The following is a 20,824-nucleotide window of genomic DNA, read 5'->3' on the forward strand; positions in this document are numbered from 1 at the left end:
AATTCACAGAACTATCTCCCTAGGGGCATAGCATAAGGAATTTGTGTTGATTCATTCAAATTAGGTAAATTTCTTGCATGAAATGGCACAGAGATCCATTACATGAGCAACTCGAGTCATGATGTGTGGCAGGGCAACAGGCTCAGGATGAACACATGACTTTGAATTTATTCTTGCCACATCTCTCTAGCATTTTCCTCATCTCTTGTCTGATGTAAACTCACTGACAGATACTGATCACTGTGTTTGATCAATAACTCCCATTATCACTGTATCCTGTGATCATCAGGATGGTGGAAGGTAAACAAGTTGAATATTAGTTTTTTTTTGCCTAGCAATTTCTGTATTATAAAATATAAGAGGTTATTTCATCTGCTATTTCAGAGGTCCTATTGTTTAGGGGCAGAAAGAAAATCTGAACCTTAAAAACAATTCAAAAATGTAACGTCTAATTCATCTGACATAAATCATTATTTCCAGTGGCTTCCCACATGTATATCTTGCCTGCCCCAAGCTGTCCCAACTTGCTCTTTGCCTCTCCTAAAAACAATAAGACTGAAAACGAATATTCACCTCAGAAGCTCTGCTGGTTCAGCTCCCCTATGTAAATTCTCCAGCAGAGGTTCTTTCTCATTGACCAGGAGGGTTGGCGGGAGGCGGGGGGAAGAAGGTGAGGAGAGCAGCAGGGAAGGTCTGGGCTAATCCTTTAATTACAGCCTCATTGAGACTAGGGATGACCAGACCATGCTCCGGTCTCATTATCACTCAGTACCAAATCACGTATAATCAAACATAGAAGTGCCAAGAACAAAATAAAACTGCTGAGGCTCATCTAGTTAACCTCACACCTTCCTAGCTACAACAAAAACATAATTATTGACTGATCATAGCAATCAACCTCAACTGATTTGTCTACAACAGACCTCACAGTAGGTGAGGAAACATACACTTCTATCATGACTTAAAATAATAAAAACTCTTTTGACAGTTCTCGTTTTCGTAGCTGAAATCTTGACGGGAATCCAAGGAACTAATGGCACTAGGGGACATTACTATACCATGTGAATACTCACTGCTGGGAAAGGCCCTCAAAATGGATTCAACTAGTGGTTAAAGGAAAGATCTGTATTTCTAATGAGCCAGATTTCCCCAGGTGTGGTAACCACAGTCAGGCTGCCACTCTACTAATTTTTCACATTAAGAGCAAGCTCCACATTTCTGAAAGGAGGTTCCAACCTGGGCTTCTTCAGAATCATGAACTCTACTTTAAATCTAACAGGTCCCTCAGACAGCAAAATAGTCAGAGGAAGGGAAACCACAGCTCCTTTTTCACAGCAGTCCTCAATATATTCCATTATTTAAACAATCAGGATGTGACTGTGTAATGTTAAAAGATTAAATAGGAATATCTTTCTAGACATTAATGTAATATTAAAGAGTTAGACCACAAAACTGAACATTCTGGAGGTAGGTGGGTGTGACACTCTGTCTCACAAAAGCATGCAGAATGCAGGTGACTATACATTGTAATTTACACTTCATTTAGACAGTCATTTGCTATTACTCGCCTGCTATTGTCAAGTTAAACTATCAATTCAATCTTTTCTATCCAGAAATGCTTTCTGGCCAAATGTATGTCGCACCTGCACTGTCTTGGGGAAACAGAGTCAGGAAATCGTTTGCATAAGGCTTCCTCAGGATTAGCGTGTTAGCATTTGCATTATTTCAGAAGATGACCTCATCCTGCCACTGTACCTGGGGTAACATGTGACTGTGAGTGACTGAGGGGTTGTCTTGAGTGGCATGAGACTATAAGGGAGTGGCTAAGCATCTGTAGCATTGCCAACTGACTTGTATAAAGGGGATGTATTTTCTTTGTTCAGGGCTTCACTTTGACCCAATTTTGCTTGCCTGCGAAGAGGGCCAAAGGGGGTCACCCAGCTTGTACAAGCTTTATTAAACTTTAATAACTTTAAGTTTGCAGATGTTGATGTGTGCGATTTGCATCTCGTGTGCGAAACCTCAGGAAAAGAATCCAACAACTGGAGAGAGTGAGCATAAGTGTCTGGAGAGGTGTGTGTGTCTGTGGAGGTGGTGGTACGCATTTGTCAAGTATTGGGAATAGGTCCGGGTGTCTTTTGGCTCTGTACATACTGAAGAGTTGGAGTGGATATTTAATAGCTTTCTTGGAAGCTAATTGTTTAGCTGCAGAAGAACCCGCCAAATTTGCTGACTTAAACAGTTCTTTTACAGTGGTCGAGACACAGCGGAATGCCAATCGGAATCAACTTCCCAGGCAATCCCTACATCAGGGATTCTGCAGGGTCCACACACACAACTCCCACCTATGCTGCTGAAATGACTACAGGTCGTTCTGCTATAATGCATGTTTCGTTAATGTGAATTTGCTATAACACAATTAATGAAATAGGGACACTGTTTCTAAAGCACGAACCTTTAAAGCAGATATTGGTTATAATGTGATTTTCTTATAACATGGGATTGCCTGAGAACGGAACTACCGTGTTATAGCAGACTGACTGTACTTCCTGAAGAAGGGCTAATGCCCGAAACGTCGATTCTCCTATTCCCTAGATGCTGCCTGACCTGCTGCGCTTTTCCAGCAACACATTTCCATCTCTGATCTCCAGCATCTGCAGACCTCACTTTCTCCTGACTGTACTCCTAGGTTATTTGAAAAAGTGGAGGGAGTTAGTGATAAGAATGTTAGCAAGAAGTGTCCTGGTGATAAAATTGCGGGTGGTGCATGCAAAAGAAAGGCTATAACACTGGAAGAGAAGCCAGATATTATAAAGCGTTTTGAGCGTAAGGACAGAATATATGATATAGCTCGCTTAACAGGAATGAGAGAGTGTACCTTACAATGATGATCCTCTGTCCCCGCATTAACAATATAAGTACTGTGTTCAATTTACTTTCGTTTTGTTGGTAATATCATTTATACATTCATTCAGGCTGTGCTATACTTTGTGTTAGGCTTTTGGGTGATTTTTGAGCGATCATGAGTGATATTTTTTTGCTGGGCTGCCCCAAGCCCCACTTTTCCCATAGGCCCCATTATTTATATTAAGTGATTTTCTATTAAGCAAGGGTTCGCTGGAACACAACTATGGCATTATAGGAGAATTACTTGTATCTGGCCATTGGAAAACCTGGACCATTATGTTTTATCATGTTTCTCAGCATCCCAAATGCTTCAAATACAAGTCATTTGAAACTTGGATAATTATTACCATATGGGAATCAGAATAGCCAGTTTGTGCATAGCAATATAACAAATAGAAATGTCTAAGAGGCTGCTGGAACTCTCTATGCTCCAAATAAAGGAAGGGCCTCGAAAGGAAGATGGAACTTCAATTTAATGTCTCACCTCTGATGACGCAGCATTTCTTCAGCAAATCAATAGTGCTTCAATCCACATTTTGTACTCCAGTACCAAATAAGATTAAAGCCACAATATTTTCAATATTTTGACTCAGATGTGTGAATCCCACCAGCAGTTAATCACCTGTGGCACAATTCTCTTATGTAACTCCAGGCTAGACTCTCGGGTACTTACGAAGACTCAATAATCGATGCTCTTGCTTTAAGTTCTTTAATTCCTGAGATACAAAATCCTTCATCTGTTTAATGTCCATCCCTTGGCGTTTCTGCATGCAATAGTGAAAAGGAGTCACTCTCAGCCAGATCTGTAATACCTACAATGAAATAGCCCCTTATTCTTTGCTGATTTTCTCAACTCCTCTCCTGAAGATGCTGAATCTTGCTGTAGTAACTCACACCAAGACCAGTTTTCTGATCAACCCCCAAGCTCATTCACCGATAGTAGATATGGAATTTCCTCTCTGTTTCTCACGCTTTAAGATACTCCTTAAAAACTGCCACTGTACATCCTATTCCCATTCTAATATCTCAGTGTCAAATCACATTTTGTAACTCTGTGATATATCTGGGGAAGGGGGAAATAAATATGTTGAGACATTACATAAATTAAAGTTGTTTTTGTGGGGTGCAGTTCTGTAGTAAAAACCCTCAGACACCTCTTTATTGTTCACAGGATGTTGGCATTACCCACAGGGGGAGCTTTTATTGCCCATCCATATTTGCCCTTAGGATGGTAGTGGGAAGCTGCCTCCTTGATCTGCAGACAAATTGACCCTTCTTCAAGAGTGAACCTGAACTCAGGGTGTCAGCGAGTTTGGGATCTTGAATGGTACCACTGCCGAGCTCGATTTTGTCCACAAATAACAGACTCTCGCAAGTGCATGAACCACAGAAGGTTAGTATGGATGTAGGGCAAGTAATCAGGAAAGATAATAGAACTTTATGTTTTATTTTGACGGGAATGGCATGCAAGAGTAGAGAGGTTACACTTTAGTTATATAGGGCATTGGTGTGACCACATCGGAGTACACTGGTCACTGTACTTATGGAAGGATGTTAAAGTGCTGGAAGTGGTTCAGAGAAGCTTTACAGGACTGAAACCTGGAATGAGCAGATTGCTTTATGAGGAAAGGACGCAGAGGCTAGGCCTGAATTCTCTGGAGTTTTGGAAGAGTCATGGGTGACTTAAGTGAAACATATAACATCCTGAGAGAACTTGACCGGGTGTATGTCAAAAGGATATTTCCTCTTGCGCAGGTGTCTCGATCTGAGACTTTATAGTTTAAAAATAAGGGCTCACCCATTTAAGACAGGTGAGGAAACATTTACTATTTTTTTTCCTCAGAGGACTGAGTGTCTTTGGAATTTCCTCCCTGAGAAGACAATGAATGCAGAAGCTTTAAATATTCTTAAAGCAGAGGTAGATAGATTCTTGATGACCAAAGGGATGTGCAGGAATGTAGGGTTGAGGTTAAAATCAGATCAGCCACGATGTGATTGAATGGGAAAGCAGGCTTGAAGGGATGTGTGGCTTATTGTTATTCCGTGCACATCTGGACTGTGAGCCCTGTCTTGTTTTTCATCCTGCCTAACTCATGGCGCTGAACACTCCCCCAGTTATGAATAGGAAAGGCTAAAAATCTAGCTGCAATTGCCTGCTCTGCATCATTGACAGGACAGTGCTGCACTGACTGAGCCATCAATCAAACTTGGGATCTAGATTATTGGATCTGAACAAAGAAGAAATTAGGCAATTCACCCATGTAAACACAATGTACTTGTGCCAAATCTTTCTGTGCTCTCTTCCTGAAGGTGCTAACTCATGAGTTTAGTTAAAATAATTTAGCAGGGACACCACCAATTGTAATCTGTACAATATTTCTCAAAAGACAAAAGGTGCCTCTCACAGGATGGCATTACTATGATTGAAGAGCTATCTTTCATTGATACTCACATCATACTGTGTCTGAAGCCTTCTTGCTTTCTGACTTAAGAAACCGAATACATTGGAGAAATGCTCATTCCGAATCTCTTTGAAAACCTGTAAAAGTAGCAACATATAAACAATCAATTTACTTGCAACAGTTAAAAACACACAAGTAAACGCTGCTCAGCTTGATTGCTGAACCCCAACCTTAGGGTAACCAAAGGGTAATAGAGTTATTGAATAATTTGTCAAGGAGGCTGCTGAAGCAGAAAATATAAATAAACACACAGGATAATTTGAGAAGAGAAAAAAAAGAGAAAATTAATGAAAAGGAAAATTAATGGAAAGGAAAATTAATGGAAAGATTAACATAAATAAAGAATAGCTTTTAGCATCATAAGTATGCCCAATCACAGATCTATACAATTCGGAATCAATTTAATTCCTCTTTGGAAATTTCATCTTAACTAGGGATTGCTACTTTAGGTGTCAGTGTAATGCTTGTGTCAATACAAACCTTCATAAACAGCTGATAAAAACATCATCACATCTGAAGCACTGACCCTGTCTGAACCTACCCCTCACAATCCCTCAGCCCCATGCAAACTCCTGTGGGAGAGAAATGCACAGAATAAATGTTCCACAGACACTGAGACATTTCCTGTCTGAAATGAGTGTTACTGGACAGAAGCATCACCCAAAAACCCCATCTCCCCTCCATGCAATGTATGTCCAGAAAGAATATGTTCAGCTCCCTTCTCAAATACATAGTTGGCAACTTTTTCGAACAGTTGACTGCTCTTTTCCAAACCAGTCCCTCAATTAACACACATTATATCAATCAACCTAACAATCATCGGTTCAAAATGTGAAAATTATTGCCTGGGGATTTGTTTGTCGTTCAACATACTGTGGTGTTCATCGACTTTCACACCATCAGCTCCCTTGGCTGGTATAAATACTTAGCCCGTTATCCGACAGACTTGCTTCTCTCTCTATGGATGCCACCAGCATATTTTGATAAGTATTCTGAGCATTTTCCACTTTGCTTCAAACTACCAGCTGCAGCAATACTTTCATAGAGTCATAAAGCATGGAAACAGACCTTTCAATTCAACTAGTCCACACCAACCACATTCCCAAACTAAACTAATCCCACCTGTCTGTGCTTGGTCCATATCCTTCCAAACCTTTCCTAATTGTCCAGATGTCTTTTAAATGTTGTAACTGTATCTGCATCCACCACTTCCTCTAGCAGTTCATTTTACACATGAACCACTGTGTAAAACAAAATCGCTCCACATGTCCTATTTAAAACTCTCATCGCTCCTTAAGAATATGTCGCTTAGTTTTGAACTTCCTCACTTTAGGGAAAAGACCCATGCTATTCACTTTATCTATACACCTTATGATTTTATAAGGTCACCCCTGAACCTCGTAAACTCCAGTCTATCCTGCCTATTTTTATATCTCAAATCCGCGCCCCCCCCCCCCCATTGTGAAGAGTGCACTTGCTTTCTTATTCATTCATTTATTGCCCATCCCTAATTGCCCACAGACCAGTTAAGAACCAATCACATTGCTGTGGGTCTGGAGTTACATATCGCCCAGACCATGTAAGGAAGGCAATTTCCTTCCCTAAAAGATATTAGTTGAGCTCGATGGATTTTTCCCAACAATCAACAGAGAGTTCATTATTAGACTCTTAATTCCAGACTTTTTTTAAAAAAATTGAAACGATTCTCCCCCTTTGGCCATGGCAAGATTTGAACTCAGGGCCTAAGATCTCTCTGGATCAATAGAGATAATCGAACTAGGCTATCAACTCCTCTACATCATCTTGTGGGCTACAAGTTGCTGTTACAAACTGGAGAAGTGATTTAGGATTTGTTCTCATGAGGTAACGGCACTAACATTAGTCATTGCTAAACACCTGCACTGACAACATTCAATCAGAACAAATTAACAGTACAAAACCATTACAAATTTGGCAGACTGCACCTTGCACATTTATAAACAATAAAGGAAGAATCTGGGAAGTGAGAAAAATGGGATTTTTTGCCACATTACTAAACAAAAAAAAAAGCAGCTCAGACTGTAAACAAATGATAAGAGACTCTGGAGATTGCGTCAGTTCGATTAATGACCTTTTTCACTGCTGAAAGGTTTTTCACTTTTGTACTCACCTTATCCTGAGAGTTCAGCAACACTTTCACACTTTTATTCAACGAAGTCACTTCTGAGCCAAAGTCCACACTTCCTGAAATTTACCAGATTCCACAGTTAATTCTCCAGAGAGGAGGCCAGTTATGTGCATCCACAGGCTGAAAATGAGGGACTGCATCAAGGACAATAATGAACTGTCCACCATCGTAACCAATCCAAAGGCCTAATAGTCTCACACTCAGAAATCAATTACCTTCAATCACACATTCTTCTTGTATTCCTGTTCTCCAGAAAACACTGACGGAGCGATGATACGGTTTTCTCCACCTCAACAGAGTCCCAGTATGCTACCTGAGTGACCATTCTTAATCTTGTGTTGTATTAATATAGTAACGTAGGTCTTAGCAGCAGGGTTAGGCCACTTAACGTTTCAATCTTGCTCTATCATTCAATAAGATCATGATAGATTATAAGAAATTGCTGGCGAAATTCAGCAGATCTGACAGCGTCTCCGGCGAGAAAGAGATAACGTTTCGAGCTCATTGATCCTTCTTCAGAATGTTCCAATAAACCATTCTGGAGGAGGAGCTTTGGACTTGAAACATTAACTCTTTCTCTCCGCAGATCTTGAGAGACCTGACGTTCTCCAGTAATTTCTGCTTTTGTTTCATTAGCATTTCCAGCATCTGCAGTTTTGTTTTATGAAAGATATGAGTACTGTCTCAACTCCTCTTTCCTGCTTGCCGCTATAACCCTTGTCTACCAAAAGTCCATTAAACCCCGCCTTGAATAAAATCAATTACCCTGCCTTCAGTGCTTTCTTGGGAACAGAACTTCACACATTTTAAAACTCATTGTGAAAAGAACTTCCATCTCCATCTTAAAAAGGGAGATTTTTAATACAGCAAACGTTTTATTAACTGACACCTATGGGACCAGAAGTGTGACAGCTGATCAAATATTCCAGTCAATCAAGAGGTCCACAATGCAAAAACACACCCAAAGTAATTAAAATATAATACAGGGGGTATACGTATTGCTGTTAGACTTTATTTACAGCACATAAATCACTTTAATAATGATGCAACTTTGCCTTCAATTAAACTTAACGGCAGACAGTCTTTTCATTCACACCCTCTGACTACTTGGACATTACGAAGATCTTCCAGTATTTGAGATATATAATTTTTGCCGCTAGTCGCAACTGCTGGTTCATTAGATGCCTGTTAAAACAAAGTTTGCTGTACTTAAAATGTACCCTCTAATTCGGGTCTCTACCACAAAAGGGAATGTCATGCCAACATTCATTCTACCAAGCTTTCACAGGATCATATGTGTTTCAATAAAATCACCACGGTAGTGTTAATAGCCTGTTCGACCATACTGGTTTGGTAGGTAATATTCTGACTTAAGTCAAATCTCATAGGTTCAAGTCCCGAAACAGATACTTCAGCACACAATATTCCCAATATTCCTTCTTTTTCAGCAGATCATTCCTTTTTCTCTAAAAGTATAAAACCCATCACATTTCCACCTCTCTTCAGTTCCAAAAAAGATTTATATTAAACTTGTAACCTTCACTCCGTTCCCCTCCCCACAGATGATGCTAGACCTACTGAGTTTCTGCAGCACTTTGTTTTTATAGCCTTTGTGATGAGGCATTAAACCATAGTTACAACTACCTTATAATGATGCAAAAGGCTGCACATCACTCTCACAAATCCCAGAAGTGAAGATCGCTATTTACCACTTCACTCCCACTCTGCCTGCCTTCAGCTCTAGTCAATTCTAAAAATACATTTGCTGTTAATACACCATCAATAAAAGCAATAAAGTGGAAACTCACCGCATTTTATTCTGAACACATCATCCACAAGTCCTTCATATACAACTTGAGAACACATGGGAGTCACATAATCCACATCTGCAAACAAAGCAAATGGATTCAAATTCAAAGTATAGTAAGGCTATAATAATCGATACATAACCCATTTACAGGTAGACCTACACCAGGAACTGTATTAATTCAGGTTCAACAGGTTAAAATGCTGACTTGTGATTCTTTTCATGTATAATGTGGGATTTGGGAGTCACTGGCTATAACAGCATTGTTTTCTATCTCCAAATGCCCTTGAGAAGGTAATGGTGAGCCACCTTTCTTGAACCACTGAAGAGCATGTGGTGCAGATACACTCTCAAGGTTGTGATGAAGGAAGTTCCAGAATTTTTACCCAATGACAGAACTATAATGCTGTTGCCTTGCTAAGGCAGGATGATGTGTAGTTTGGAAAGAAACTTGCAGGTAGTGATGTTCCCATGTATCTGCTGTGCTTGTCCTAATATGTAGTACTTGAGAAAGGATGTACTGGTACTGGACGGGGTGCAGAGGAAGTTCACTAGGTTGATTCTGAATTCATTGGAATTCAGAAGATGAGGGAGAATCATATAGAAACATATAAAATTATGAAGGGAATACATAAGATAGAAGTAGAGAGGATGTTTCCAATGGCAGGTGAAGCTAGGACAAGAGAGTATAGCCTCAAGATTAGAGGGAGCAGACTGAATTGAGAAGGAACTTCTTCACCCAGAGGGTTGTTAATCTATGGAATGCCCTGCCCAGTGAAGTAGTTGACGTTACTTCAGCAAATATTTTTAAAGCTAAGGTAGATGTTTTTTGAACAATAAAGAAATTAAGGGATACGATGAGAGCTCGGGTAAGTGGGGTTGAGTCCACAAGAAGATCACCCATGATCTACTGAATGGCAGAGCAGGCTCAAAGGGCTGGATGGTCTACTCCTACTCCTAGTTTTTATGTTCTTATTAGAGTGAAACAGAAACAGAAATTTCTGGAAAAACTCAATTGGTGTGGCAGCCTCTATGGAGAGAAAGCAGAGTTAATGTTTTGGGTACAATGACCCTTCCTCAGAAGAAGCTGTAGAGTAAGTTTGAAAGGAGGTGCTTTGGCAAGTTGCTGCTGTGTATCTTGTGGATGGCAGACATGGCTGGTGTGAATGCTGGAGGTGGGAAGTGCCAGTCAAATAGACTCATTTGTTTTCGATGAGCTTCTTGAGACATGTCAGAGATACACTCATCTAGGCAAGTGGGAAGTATTCAATCACACTCTTGACTTGCCCTCTGTAGAATCTTTGAAGAGTCAGGACGCGGGTTACTGATTGCAGGATTCCCAGCAACTGGCTTGTTCCTGAAGCCACGGTACGCGTATGGCTGATCCAGTTCAGTTTGTGGTCAATAGTAACCCCCAAAATATTGTGTACAGGAACCTGACAAGTCAGGGAATTAGAAATGTTCTGAGAAGCGCAAGTATATGCATCACAACTGTCCTTGGTGCCCCTTAGGACCAACATTTCCTGCACCTGATGATTATCCAGCAAATCATGCAGGGAAGTGAGAAGGTTATGCCCCTTGGGTTAAATGAAAAAAAGTGAAAGAACGCAAACAGCAACATAAAACTGTTGAGAAACAGTCGGTTTCCCTACTGCTCACTGTGTTATTGACTTATCACAGAATCCCAACCATGTGGAAGCAGGCCATTTGGCTCATTGAGTCCACACCATTGTTCGGAAGAGCATCCCATCCAGATTGTGACCCCCCCAACCCTATCCTGTAATCCTGCATTTCCCCATGGTTAATCTACATAGCATTCATATCCTGGACTCTATGGGCAATTTTGCTTGGCCAATCCACTTAAACTGCACATCTTTTGACTGTCGTAGAAAACTGGAGCACCCAGAAGAAACCCATGCAGACACGGGGAGAATGTGCAAACTCCACACAGTCACCAGAGGCTGGAATCGAGCTGGCTCTCTGGCTTAGAGGCAACAATGCTAATCACTGTGTTTGAACAATGGCCGAATACTGAGTCTGCTGCACCTACAATGCTTTCTCACTACAGGCAGACAGCCTTCCTACCCTTATACCCAAGCAACGTCCCTGAATAGATACCAGAGAGGAGCCAGTGGAACAGTATCTCAGCCATGGTCAGTGCCTGCTGTACAGGCAGGAAGATACATCGCTCAAACAAGCTGCCCCAGGTTGACTGGACAATCATTGCTCCAATTTCAGGACTCTTTTCTGCATATTGCTGAGTTTTGTTATATTGCAGTACCTCGGTCGAGAAAGAAAACTCGACCAATCTCAGCCTGACGTGGTTTAATTTCATTCTCTGAATCCTCCACCATCTCCTTCCAGAGCTCATAGGTCATCTAATCCAGAGGGAAAAAGAGAGGGAAGAGATTAAAATAATCAGAAACCAAAACAGTAATTTTGCATGTTTGATAGTAATTTTGCATTCATCAAAATGGGGGAAGAATGTGCTGAGTGTGAAGTACTTCAGGGCAGATATATCACAAGGCTAAACAGAGCAAAGATCCCTCTACACTGTCTTATCAAACGCTTCCAGGACTGGCAAGTGTAGGACTCTGAGGCCTATGCACAGCAGTGAATTCTGGAACCAGAATTCAATGCCATTGGCGGGGTGCTGACACCAATGACTGTGTGTGGAACATTGGAATGGTTTTGTGTGTGTACAGCCTAAGGGGAAAATGTTACAGCACTGGGTTAGACATAGAAGGAAGTTCCCTCTACAATGTGCCCATTAAACATTCTCAGGGGAGGTATAGCATGGAATCAGATGGATGGTAAAGCTCCTTTTATACTGTTCCATCAATTACTCCAACGGTTAAGTAAATCGCAACTTGGATAGAGAAGTGTTCCTTTATTTTATCCAAACAAGACTCAGTCAAAAGTTCAAAACAATATGCCATTTGGCCCTTTTGCACACAAGCCACTCAGAAATGTCTGTGGATGACTGAATTAAAGATGCTGAATACTGTGGACCTGAAAACACTAGGAAGCGGTCAGAGACCACATTCAAAGTGAATTCATGCAGCATCCTTATAAATTACAAGAGGAAAGTTTCCTTCCCAAAGTCTGAGATGGAGATACGGCCAATATCGCAAAAATAGAAGGTCTCACAGTCAACTTAACTCAGCGCCTTTACCTTTTTATAGTCTGTGCAGGAATAAAGCGCATTATCTGGACTTGCACTTTAGTCATAGTTCAATTCTCAAACCCTGCTACGTCTGTACATGTGTGGAGGGAAGAACACAACTCAAAATTACATAGTGACCTTTCATCTCTGCAGCCTTGATTTCAAAGAAACACTGACTGATGGCTGTAACAATTCAATACGGAACGAGTTCACCGACACAAATGACAAGGTTCAGAAGATGAATAGGCTCGTGTAATTCTAACCAGCCACTTTCCACATCCTTTCTTCATTAGGAAACTAATGGTTCCACAGAGGTGATCAGATGAATTGTCCAATTAATAATTCATTTTCATTTCATGTTCTATTACCTTCGCACATCTGCCAATTCCGTACGTCTTTATGAAAGGTCCAAACAGGGAGTACAACAAGTGTAGAGCCTTTGCCACCGTACAGATCCATCGATGGTCACCCTCCTGAGGGCAAACACATGGAAATATATGGTACTGGACCCCAGTTGCAACAGCCATCTTAAAATGCAACCTTGAACTATGATATTACTTTCCTATCCCTCACTGCTTTCAGAATGTGGTGAAGCTCCTTGAACCATTGTATTTAATATCAGAGTGTCTAATGAGGCCAGTTTAGGGAACATGAGGGAAGAAAAAAAAAGTAACTTATAAATTGAGATGGAAGGTAGGAGAAGGCTTACATGGAACATAAAATCTTGACAAATGGCAAGTTTCAGGCTGTAAATTCCAAGTTAGTGTAGATTGAGTGGCTCAATAACTTGGCACAGTGACTTTACCAACTGACCCACACACTTCATTACATTTAGACAGATAGTTCAAAACCACTTCAAGACCTTATTTCCTCCCCTAAGAGGTTACTTAAACCCCAAACCCCCAAGTATTAAAGCTTTTTGTCACCTGTTCCGAGTCAGATTTTGTTTGATATTACTTCTGTAAAGTGGCTTGGCACATTCTGTGAAGCTAAAGGTGCGAATGTGGGAAAATATGACATTGTCGATTTTGACAAGAACAAAAAGCAAATTGTCTAAATGGTGAGAGATTGCAGAGTTCTGAGGTGAAGAACGTGGGAGTCCTAGAGCATGAATGGCAAAACTTTGTATACAGTGGGTACAGCAAGTCATTAGGTAAGTAATAGAATGTTATCATTCATTGCAAAGGGACTCGATTACAAAAATCGGGAGGTGATACTTCAGTTATACAGGGTACTGGTGAGACCTCATCTGTAGTACCATGTACAGTATTGATCTCCTTACTGAAGAAAGGATGTTAATGTGTTGGAATCAATTCAGAGAAGGTTTACCACACTAATATCTGGAATAGGCAGGTTGCCTTATTATGAAAGGTGACACAGGTTGGGTTTGTATCTATTGGAGTTTAGTGAGTAAGAGGAGATTTGATTGAAATACATAGGGACCTTGAGAGGTCTTGACAGGAATGATGCGGATCAGATGCTTTCTCTTGTAGGAGAATCTAGGTTTAGGGGTGACTATTCAGAAATCAGAGATCACTCATTTGAGAAAGGAGATGAGGTAATTGTGTTCTCATAGAGGGTTGAGGACTTTGGAATTCTTCCTGAGAAGACAGTGGAAGCTGAGTCTTTGTATATTTTTAAGGCAGAGGTAGAAAAATACTTGGTAAGCACAGGGATGAAAGGTTGTCAGGCATAAGTGAGAATACAAATGTGCTGCTACAATTAGTTCAAATCGAGCCAGCTCCAGAGGCTACTCCTGCTCCTCATTCCTACGTCAAGAAATGGAAATTGTTATCGAGGCAGATATTTGCTGGGAAGACCTGGAAGGCCCTCAGCATAAAGCCTATCACTTACCAAAAAATAGTCACGGAAAAACTCAGGCAACTCCATGCTGATGATGTCATCATCCAAAGGCAACAGGTAAAAGGCCCACTCATCAAAGGTTACGTCTGAAATTTCCCAACACAAAGCACAAAATTAAAGATGGTATGAATCAATTTAGTCATCTTCCTCCTTTCACAGCACCAAGCCCCTAACCCAGGGCTTTCATATTCTTTAACTTTAAACTGTTGTGTTACAATCAAGGAGTCAAAACCATGTGCAGTCATCGGGGGAAGTAAAACTGTGGGTGGCATATAATCAAATTGGGCCTGCAGATGTAATTCCATTTCCATTTTGAAGAAACACATTCGAACCTTACTTTACTTTTCATCATATTTGCCGTGGAATTTACTATGTAAACTTGTCACACTGCACCTGCACCATTCCACCAGAAGTGATGCTGCGCTATAAATGTGGACATAGGAACTTACAATGGAAAAAGGCAACAGGGAAACTTTACACCGTATCTAGATTAAACATCAGCCTTGGATCACTTTCTCCCAGGTCAAAGAGCTTACAGGTTCAACTGCACCCAGAAACTGAACAGATATGTCCAGACTAGTAATGAAGCAGTACTGCATTGTCAGAAAGTGATGTCTTTCATATGAAATGTTAAACTAAGGCCCCGCCTACCTGTATGGAGCCCCTTTTGAAGAAAGAGCTAAAAAGAGTTTCTCTCCAGTGCCTTGACCAAATTTTACATCTCAACCAACATTAAAAAAGGATTCTGGTCATTTATCTCATTGCTGTGCATGGATATTGCTGCATACACACTAGCTTCTAAATTTGCCTACATTGCAACATCTGGTATGCCCCAAAAATAACAAAAGGTGCAACGCAAATACAAGTTCTTTCCTTCCTTTCTTATTTTTCCACCCTGGAGAAAATGTAACTGTTGCCATGGCGTCTGTCTTTGTAACCAAATGAACCAAGCTCAGGAGCTTCCAAACTTTGTCTCCTTGAGTTGGCTTTTTGAAAGCCATGTTAATACTTGCATTTGTGTGGCAATTGATCACAAAGCTGAAGAATACATTTTGAAGCAAGCAGCACAATCTCAAACATCTAGGAGATGCATAATCATATATTCATTATTGAGTTTTCTTTGGGTGGTTTTGAATAAAGGTGCAATGTTGATTGGAGCATTAGGAAAATTTCTTGCTCTTCTTCCAGCACCACCATTTGTACTTGTAAAGCAGAATCACAGGAATAGTCAAACTAGGTGGCACTTTAATATCTTCTAAGAAAAAAAACAGCAGCTCAGTCCTCCCTCAATATTGCACTGGAGAGTCAGCTTAGAGTTCAAAGAGCTTGACCCCAACAATTCTACATCAGATTTCTAACATACAAAGTAGGCTGAGAAATTGCTTACCTCCAAAGATCCCCTCCTCCTCAAGCACAGTCTCACACATGAAGAACTGGAAAAAAAAGTGGAAAGATTTAACAGGGACTTCAGAGGCAACGTTTTCACACATAGGATGGTGAATGTGTGGAATGTGCTGCCAAAGGAAGTGGTAGAGGCTGGTACAATTACAACATTTAAAAGGTTTCTGGATGGGTACACGAATAGGAAGGGCTTCGAGAGATGTGGGCCAAATGCTGACAAATGGACTAGATCAGGTTAGAATATTTGATTGGCATGGACGAGTTGGATGAAGAGTCTGATTCCATGATGTGTAACTCTATGAGATTATAACACACAGGAATATGGGAATTTGGACTCAGGAACAGGAGTCAATATGGTTTTGTGAAAGGGAAACCATGTTTAACCAATTTATTGTAATCCTTTGAAGAAGTAGCATGTGCCATGGATAAATGGGAAATCAATGGATCCATTATACTGTATTTGAATATCCAGAAGGCTTTTGATACAAAGCCAGAAAGGTCACTACACAATATAAATGCTCAAGATGTAAAAACTTATAAAAGCTTATTTAGGGGGCCTCAAAACTACAAGTGATTTTTTACCTTTTACTACTTCTTATCTCTACTTTAACTGACTCTGTGTTTTGATTTTTCAAGTTAATTTCTCAGGTCTGAACCAATGCTATTTTTAATTAACAGCGTCACTCTGCTTCCTTTTCATTGCTTCCTGTCATGCAATTATGTCAAATCCCCTGCCACACTGAAGTCCTAGCCTTTGTGATCTTTCAACCATGATTCTGTGATGCCAATTAGGTTATGTATACTTAGTTCATACGCATTTATTCCCATCTCCACATTAACACACACTCAGCTCTGACATTCAAACATACCAGCTTCACATTCTAACATGGTTTCTAATACAGTAACATGGATTTCAGTGGTAAGGCCAGTGTTTATTACTAATCCCAGACTCCAGGACCTGCTGATTGTCCATCACAGTATTCCAAACCTATAAATTAAGAAGCTAGCCTAAAGACAACTACATAACCACAGCTGATTGTTGTAAAAACCAACTGGTTCACTAATGCCTTCAGGGAGGGAAATCTGACATCTTTACCCAATCTTGCCTACTTAAGACTCCAGACCAACAGCAATGTGGCTGAATTGTAACTATCCTTGAGGTAATTAGGGATGGGCATTAAATGCTGGCCAAGTCAGCAACACTTACATCTAGTGATTGAATATAAATAAAAATAAAAAGCATGAACCAAAGCAACTTTCTCTGGAGACAGCAAAGATCCATGGAATGCATGTCTTGTGAAAGCATGACAGAATAACCGCGGTTATCTGAACATCAATTATCCGAATTTTGAATTATCCGAACAAGATCAAGGTCCAGTAAATGCTTCCTTTGCTTATGATCGGATCAGTTATCTGAACAAAATGCTCCCTGCCCATCTCATGCAGATAATAGAGGTTGTTCTGTATAGATTTACCAAACTTTGCCTTGTATCTTCAACTAGCGTTGATAAAAAAATGAGAAGATAAATGCGGTTGGGGGCCAGTACCAGGAAGCCAAATATTGTCACTCACTGCAACCTGAATCATCAACTCACAACCAAAAGCAGCAATTTGGGAATCATCACTACAAAAAGAAGACTGTGAGCAAGGAGTTGGTTGGAATTTTCTCTTGCTCCTCAAAGGGGCTGAAATTAGCTAGTCTGAGCTGAAATTTAACCTCAAGCGCCCCGGTCTGAACCTTTACATTTCCCAATCATATACAGCTCTGCTGCAACCTTCATCAACCCAGCACAGCCATGATGTTGAGCTCTGGGTGTTCTGCTCACCTTTTGGGGAGTGAATATGATTTTGTATTTGCGCAGCCTTGCACTAGCTTTGTCTGCGTTGACGATTTCTGGAAGGAGACGGAGGAAAGAATCACTTATGCAATCTGTAACAGTAAGGCAGTGTGCATGAAGATAGGGACAAGCAAAACTCCACAACAATTGTAAAGGATACTGAAAACATAATTATATGGAGAAAAACCCCTCATCATCCAATTTGAAAGAATAAAGAAGAAAGAAAGTTATACCAAAGCCCAGTGAGGCCTATCAGGAAGATCTAAAAGACTCAGTGGTACTAACTGAAGCATGCAGGTGGGTTTGTTGGACAAACCAGACAGTAACCCTCAAATATCACAACAAGCCATTTATTGTTAGTCTCATTCAAAAACAGAAATGGCTGGAGAAACTCAGCAGATCCAGCAGCACTTGTGGAGGGAAAGCAGAGTTAACGTTTTGGGTCCAGCGACCCGCTTTCAGTCAGTTTCTCCAGCAATTTCTGTTTCACATTTCCAGCATCCATGATTCTTCATTTTTAAACAAAAATTCATTATCTTATTTTCTTTGTTGAACCTTGACATGTGAAAAGTGGTTGCTGCATTTCCTACATAATAACATGGCAAAAGCAATTCATTGTGAAGCAATTTGGAACACAGCAAGTGTGAGAAAGGCACTACAGAATTGCAAATTTTGTCCTTACTGAAGGCTAGACTCTGAAGCCGTATGTATAATTCTGGATCATGGGGATCTTTTATTTATTTCATTTTCAGAATTGCTTTTGCAAATGCTGACTTGTTAGATAATAGCACTCTCAAGAAACATCAACATTTTAGAAGGGAGAGGTGACTTTGCAGAGTATATTGTTGAGTTTGTGGAGGCGAGGTGGTGAGTTAGTAACATGCTGCGCCACCTTCTGGTTGTACTGTAAATGCGAAGATCTGACACTTCCCAAGACAACAACCAAACTGACATGACTGAGGAAATTACCAAGTGATTCCCTGCAGATTGTGAGAGAAACTGTGGGGATTAACATCATTTCACACTTGCTAGTGGTCATGCACAAATGGGGACTCCAGGTCAACTCACTGTGCAAAATCGCTCTCTCTCATACGCATATTCAAGACAGTGTGTGAGCTCTCATACCTGCAACATGCTTCACACTGGCTATCCGAGGTCGGACCAGGAAACACAGTCTGTGTAAGGAGACAGGTAGTGAAGACCAGTTAAACACTCAGGAACCATTCATTAATCAACAGAAATCAAACTTCACATCACATTACATTCCTTCCCGCAGACTCCATTCTCCTGCCAATTGTCCGCAGGCTCTCTAGCCCCTTGGCAATCACCCACAGACTCCAATACCTGGCAATTGCCCAAAATCCATTGTCTCACTGTTGAACAATGCTCATTATCCTTCTCTCCTTCACACAATGACCTTTCCCCATTCCCACTGAGTAATACTCACTGGTCACTCACTCCCTGAACCATTTTATTTTCCAATTTGTACAACTTCTCTACATCATGTTGCTGTGAAATAAACAGAATAATAATTGTTAGTCTTTCTTGCTGCATACTTAATTCTACCAGCATTAAATTGCCAGTAATAAACTAAATTCATATCAAAATAAAACCAGAAACACGTTGCAAATACAGAAATAAAAGAGAAGAAAGATTAAATATTTCAGATGGAGATGACTCACAAATTAGAACTAATTTGCTGAAATGCAAGCTTCTCAGCTGTCTAAGTAAGTATCTGCATTGTTAGAAACTAATCAGGCCAATCAAAGTACTTTATACAAAGGTGGAGAATGTAATACTGTTGTTCATAAAGGTAGCAGTAACACAGGTTTGATTCCAATCTCAGGCAACTGCCTGCACATTCTCTCCATGTCTGCATGGATTTCCTCCCACATTCCAAAGATTTGCAGGTGAGGTGGATTGGCCTTGCTAAATTATTCTGAAGTGTCCAGGAATGTGCAGGCGAGTGGGTTATCCTTGGAAATTTCTGGGTGGAATGTTCTCCCGAGGGTCAGTGCAGACTTGATGAATCAAATAGCTTTTATCTGCACTGCAGGGTTTCTTTGATACTGTACGCACTCCCTCAGTGCTGCACTTCAGGGTGAAAGGTGTTGACAGGTTAGAATAAAGTATTAGCAGTAGATAGAAAGAAAGGTTTTAAATTCAGCATGGGATGGAGAGAACCCCCAAATCACTGCTGACAGGTACAAATGGAGCAAGCAATTAAAAATGGCATCTGATGGGTGTGCAAAGGCTGCAGAAATGCTGGCAGCAGCTGTGAGGAATGATTTAGTCCAAATTTCAAATGCAAGAAAATTCCTGCTCAGCCGTGACTTGTTAACAGCTGGGAAGCCTCCCAACAGAAGGATAATTGCAAGATTGAGTAATGGGATAGAGAGTTGAAACTGAGCTTGAGCCTTCGGATATTGGCTAAGGAAGGAGCCCTAAGGAATTGAGAAAGCTGACAGTGTAGCAGCTACAGAGATTTCCATTGTTAGAGTTCTGTCGAGTGCAATAAGGCAGACAGGAATGGGATCCAGAGCAGTCTCACCAAGGTGATCCATAAAAGCATCCTGATGTAATCGTTTGTGTTCAGGGCTGCAGGGAGGGGAGAGGAATATGCTGCCATGGCCTGGGTGATGAAGGATATGGGCAGGATAGGTTGAGGGACAGTATAAAGTGAGTATTAACTGACCTTCAGGATGGAGACATTCGCGATGCGATCCAGAGGGCTCATCAGATCAGCTTCAATAAACAAATCCTTCTTTCCCGGCAACTGGCAACATGGAAATTCCATTAAACAGGAGAATAAATGGAAATAAGGAATTGTCACAGTTCACTGTGTTTTTATTTCCATAAAATACCACTTCTGGAGGGGGGGGAGGCGGGGAAGGGGGTCACACCCCTCCTCTTCCTCTCCCTCTCCCCCCAAAACCCCTCACCCCCACTTCCCGGGGGGGTATCAGCCTCTCCCTCACCTGCTCCAGTAAATAGACGAGTTGATCCCGGGCCAGTCTTTTCAAGATGTCGAAATCCGGCAGCTCCGGAGCATCCAAGCGGCCCGCCATCTTGTCCCGGGACAACCGCTTCCGGCGGTCACGGCCGGCGCTTCCGGTGACCCGAGTCCTGAGTGCAGGCTTCCCCAGGAAAGGTAGGCCTCCCCCACCCCTCACCCCCCACCACCGACCCCCCACGCTCACCCCCCCACACTCA

At 41.1% G+C, this 20,824-nt stretch overlaps 1 protein-coding gene across 7 annotated transcripts in view; it reads right to left on the minus strand.

The window, feature by feature from the left end:
• vps33b (VPS33B late endosome and lysosome associated) overlaps positions 1 to 20,743 on the minus strand; it is a 32,658-nt gene extending 11,915 nt beyond the window's left edge. For 3 of the 7 annotated variants that reach the window (XR_006309817.1, XM_043680466.1, XM_043680464.1), the window contains exons 1-13: positions 20,590 to 20,742; positions 20,307 to 20,405; positions 19,059 to 19,120; positions 18,737 to 18,786; positions 17,600 to 17,667; positions 15,760 to 15,805; positions 14,364 to 14,458; positions 12,878 to 12,982; positions 11,625 to 11,721; positions 9,345 to 9,422; positions 7,519 to 7,592; positions 5,360 to 5,446; positions 3,581 to 3,671 (exon numbers count right to left, since the gene is read on the minus strand). Coding sequence is in view for 6 of the 7 variants with exons in the window: in XM_043680466.1 (XP_043536401.1) it covers positions 3,581 to 3,671; positions 5,360 to 5,446; positions 7,519 to 7,592; positions 9,345 to 9,422; positions 11,625 to 11,721; positions 12,878 to 12,982; positions 14,364 to 14,458; positions 15,760 to 15,805; positions 17,600 to 17,667; positions 18,737 to 18,786; positions 19,059 to 19,120; positions 20,307 to 20,405; positions 20,590 to 20,679 (1,042 nt within the window). In the remaining variant the exon portion in view is untranslated. Of the gene's footprint in view, positions 1 to 3,580; positions 3,672 to 5,359; positions 5,447 to 7,518; positions 7,593 to 9,344; positions 9,423 to 11,624; positions 11,722 to 12,877; positions 12,983 to 14,363; positions 14,459 to 15,759; positions 15,806 to 17,599; positions 17,668 to 18,679; positions 18,704 to 18,736; positions 18,787 to 19,058; positions 19,121 to 20,306; positions 20,406 to 20,589 lie in introns of those variants that run through there. The other 4 variants (XM_043680467.1, XM_043680468.1, XM_043680470.1 and 1 more) reach the window with 4 other exon arrangements.
• Between the last annotated feature and the right edge of the window lie 81 nt (positions 20,744 to 20,824).

Source organism: Chiloscyllium plagiosum, chromosome 40 (assembly GCF_004010195.1).
Source record: "Chiloscyllium plagiosum isolate BGI_BamShark_2017 chromosome 40, ASM401019v2, whole genome shotgun sequence".
Classification (NCBI taxonomy): domain Eukaryota; kingdom Metazoa; phylum Chordata; class Chondrichthyes; order Orectolobiformes; family Hemiscylliidae; genus Chiloscyllium; species Chiloscyllium plagiosum.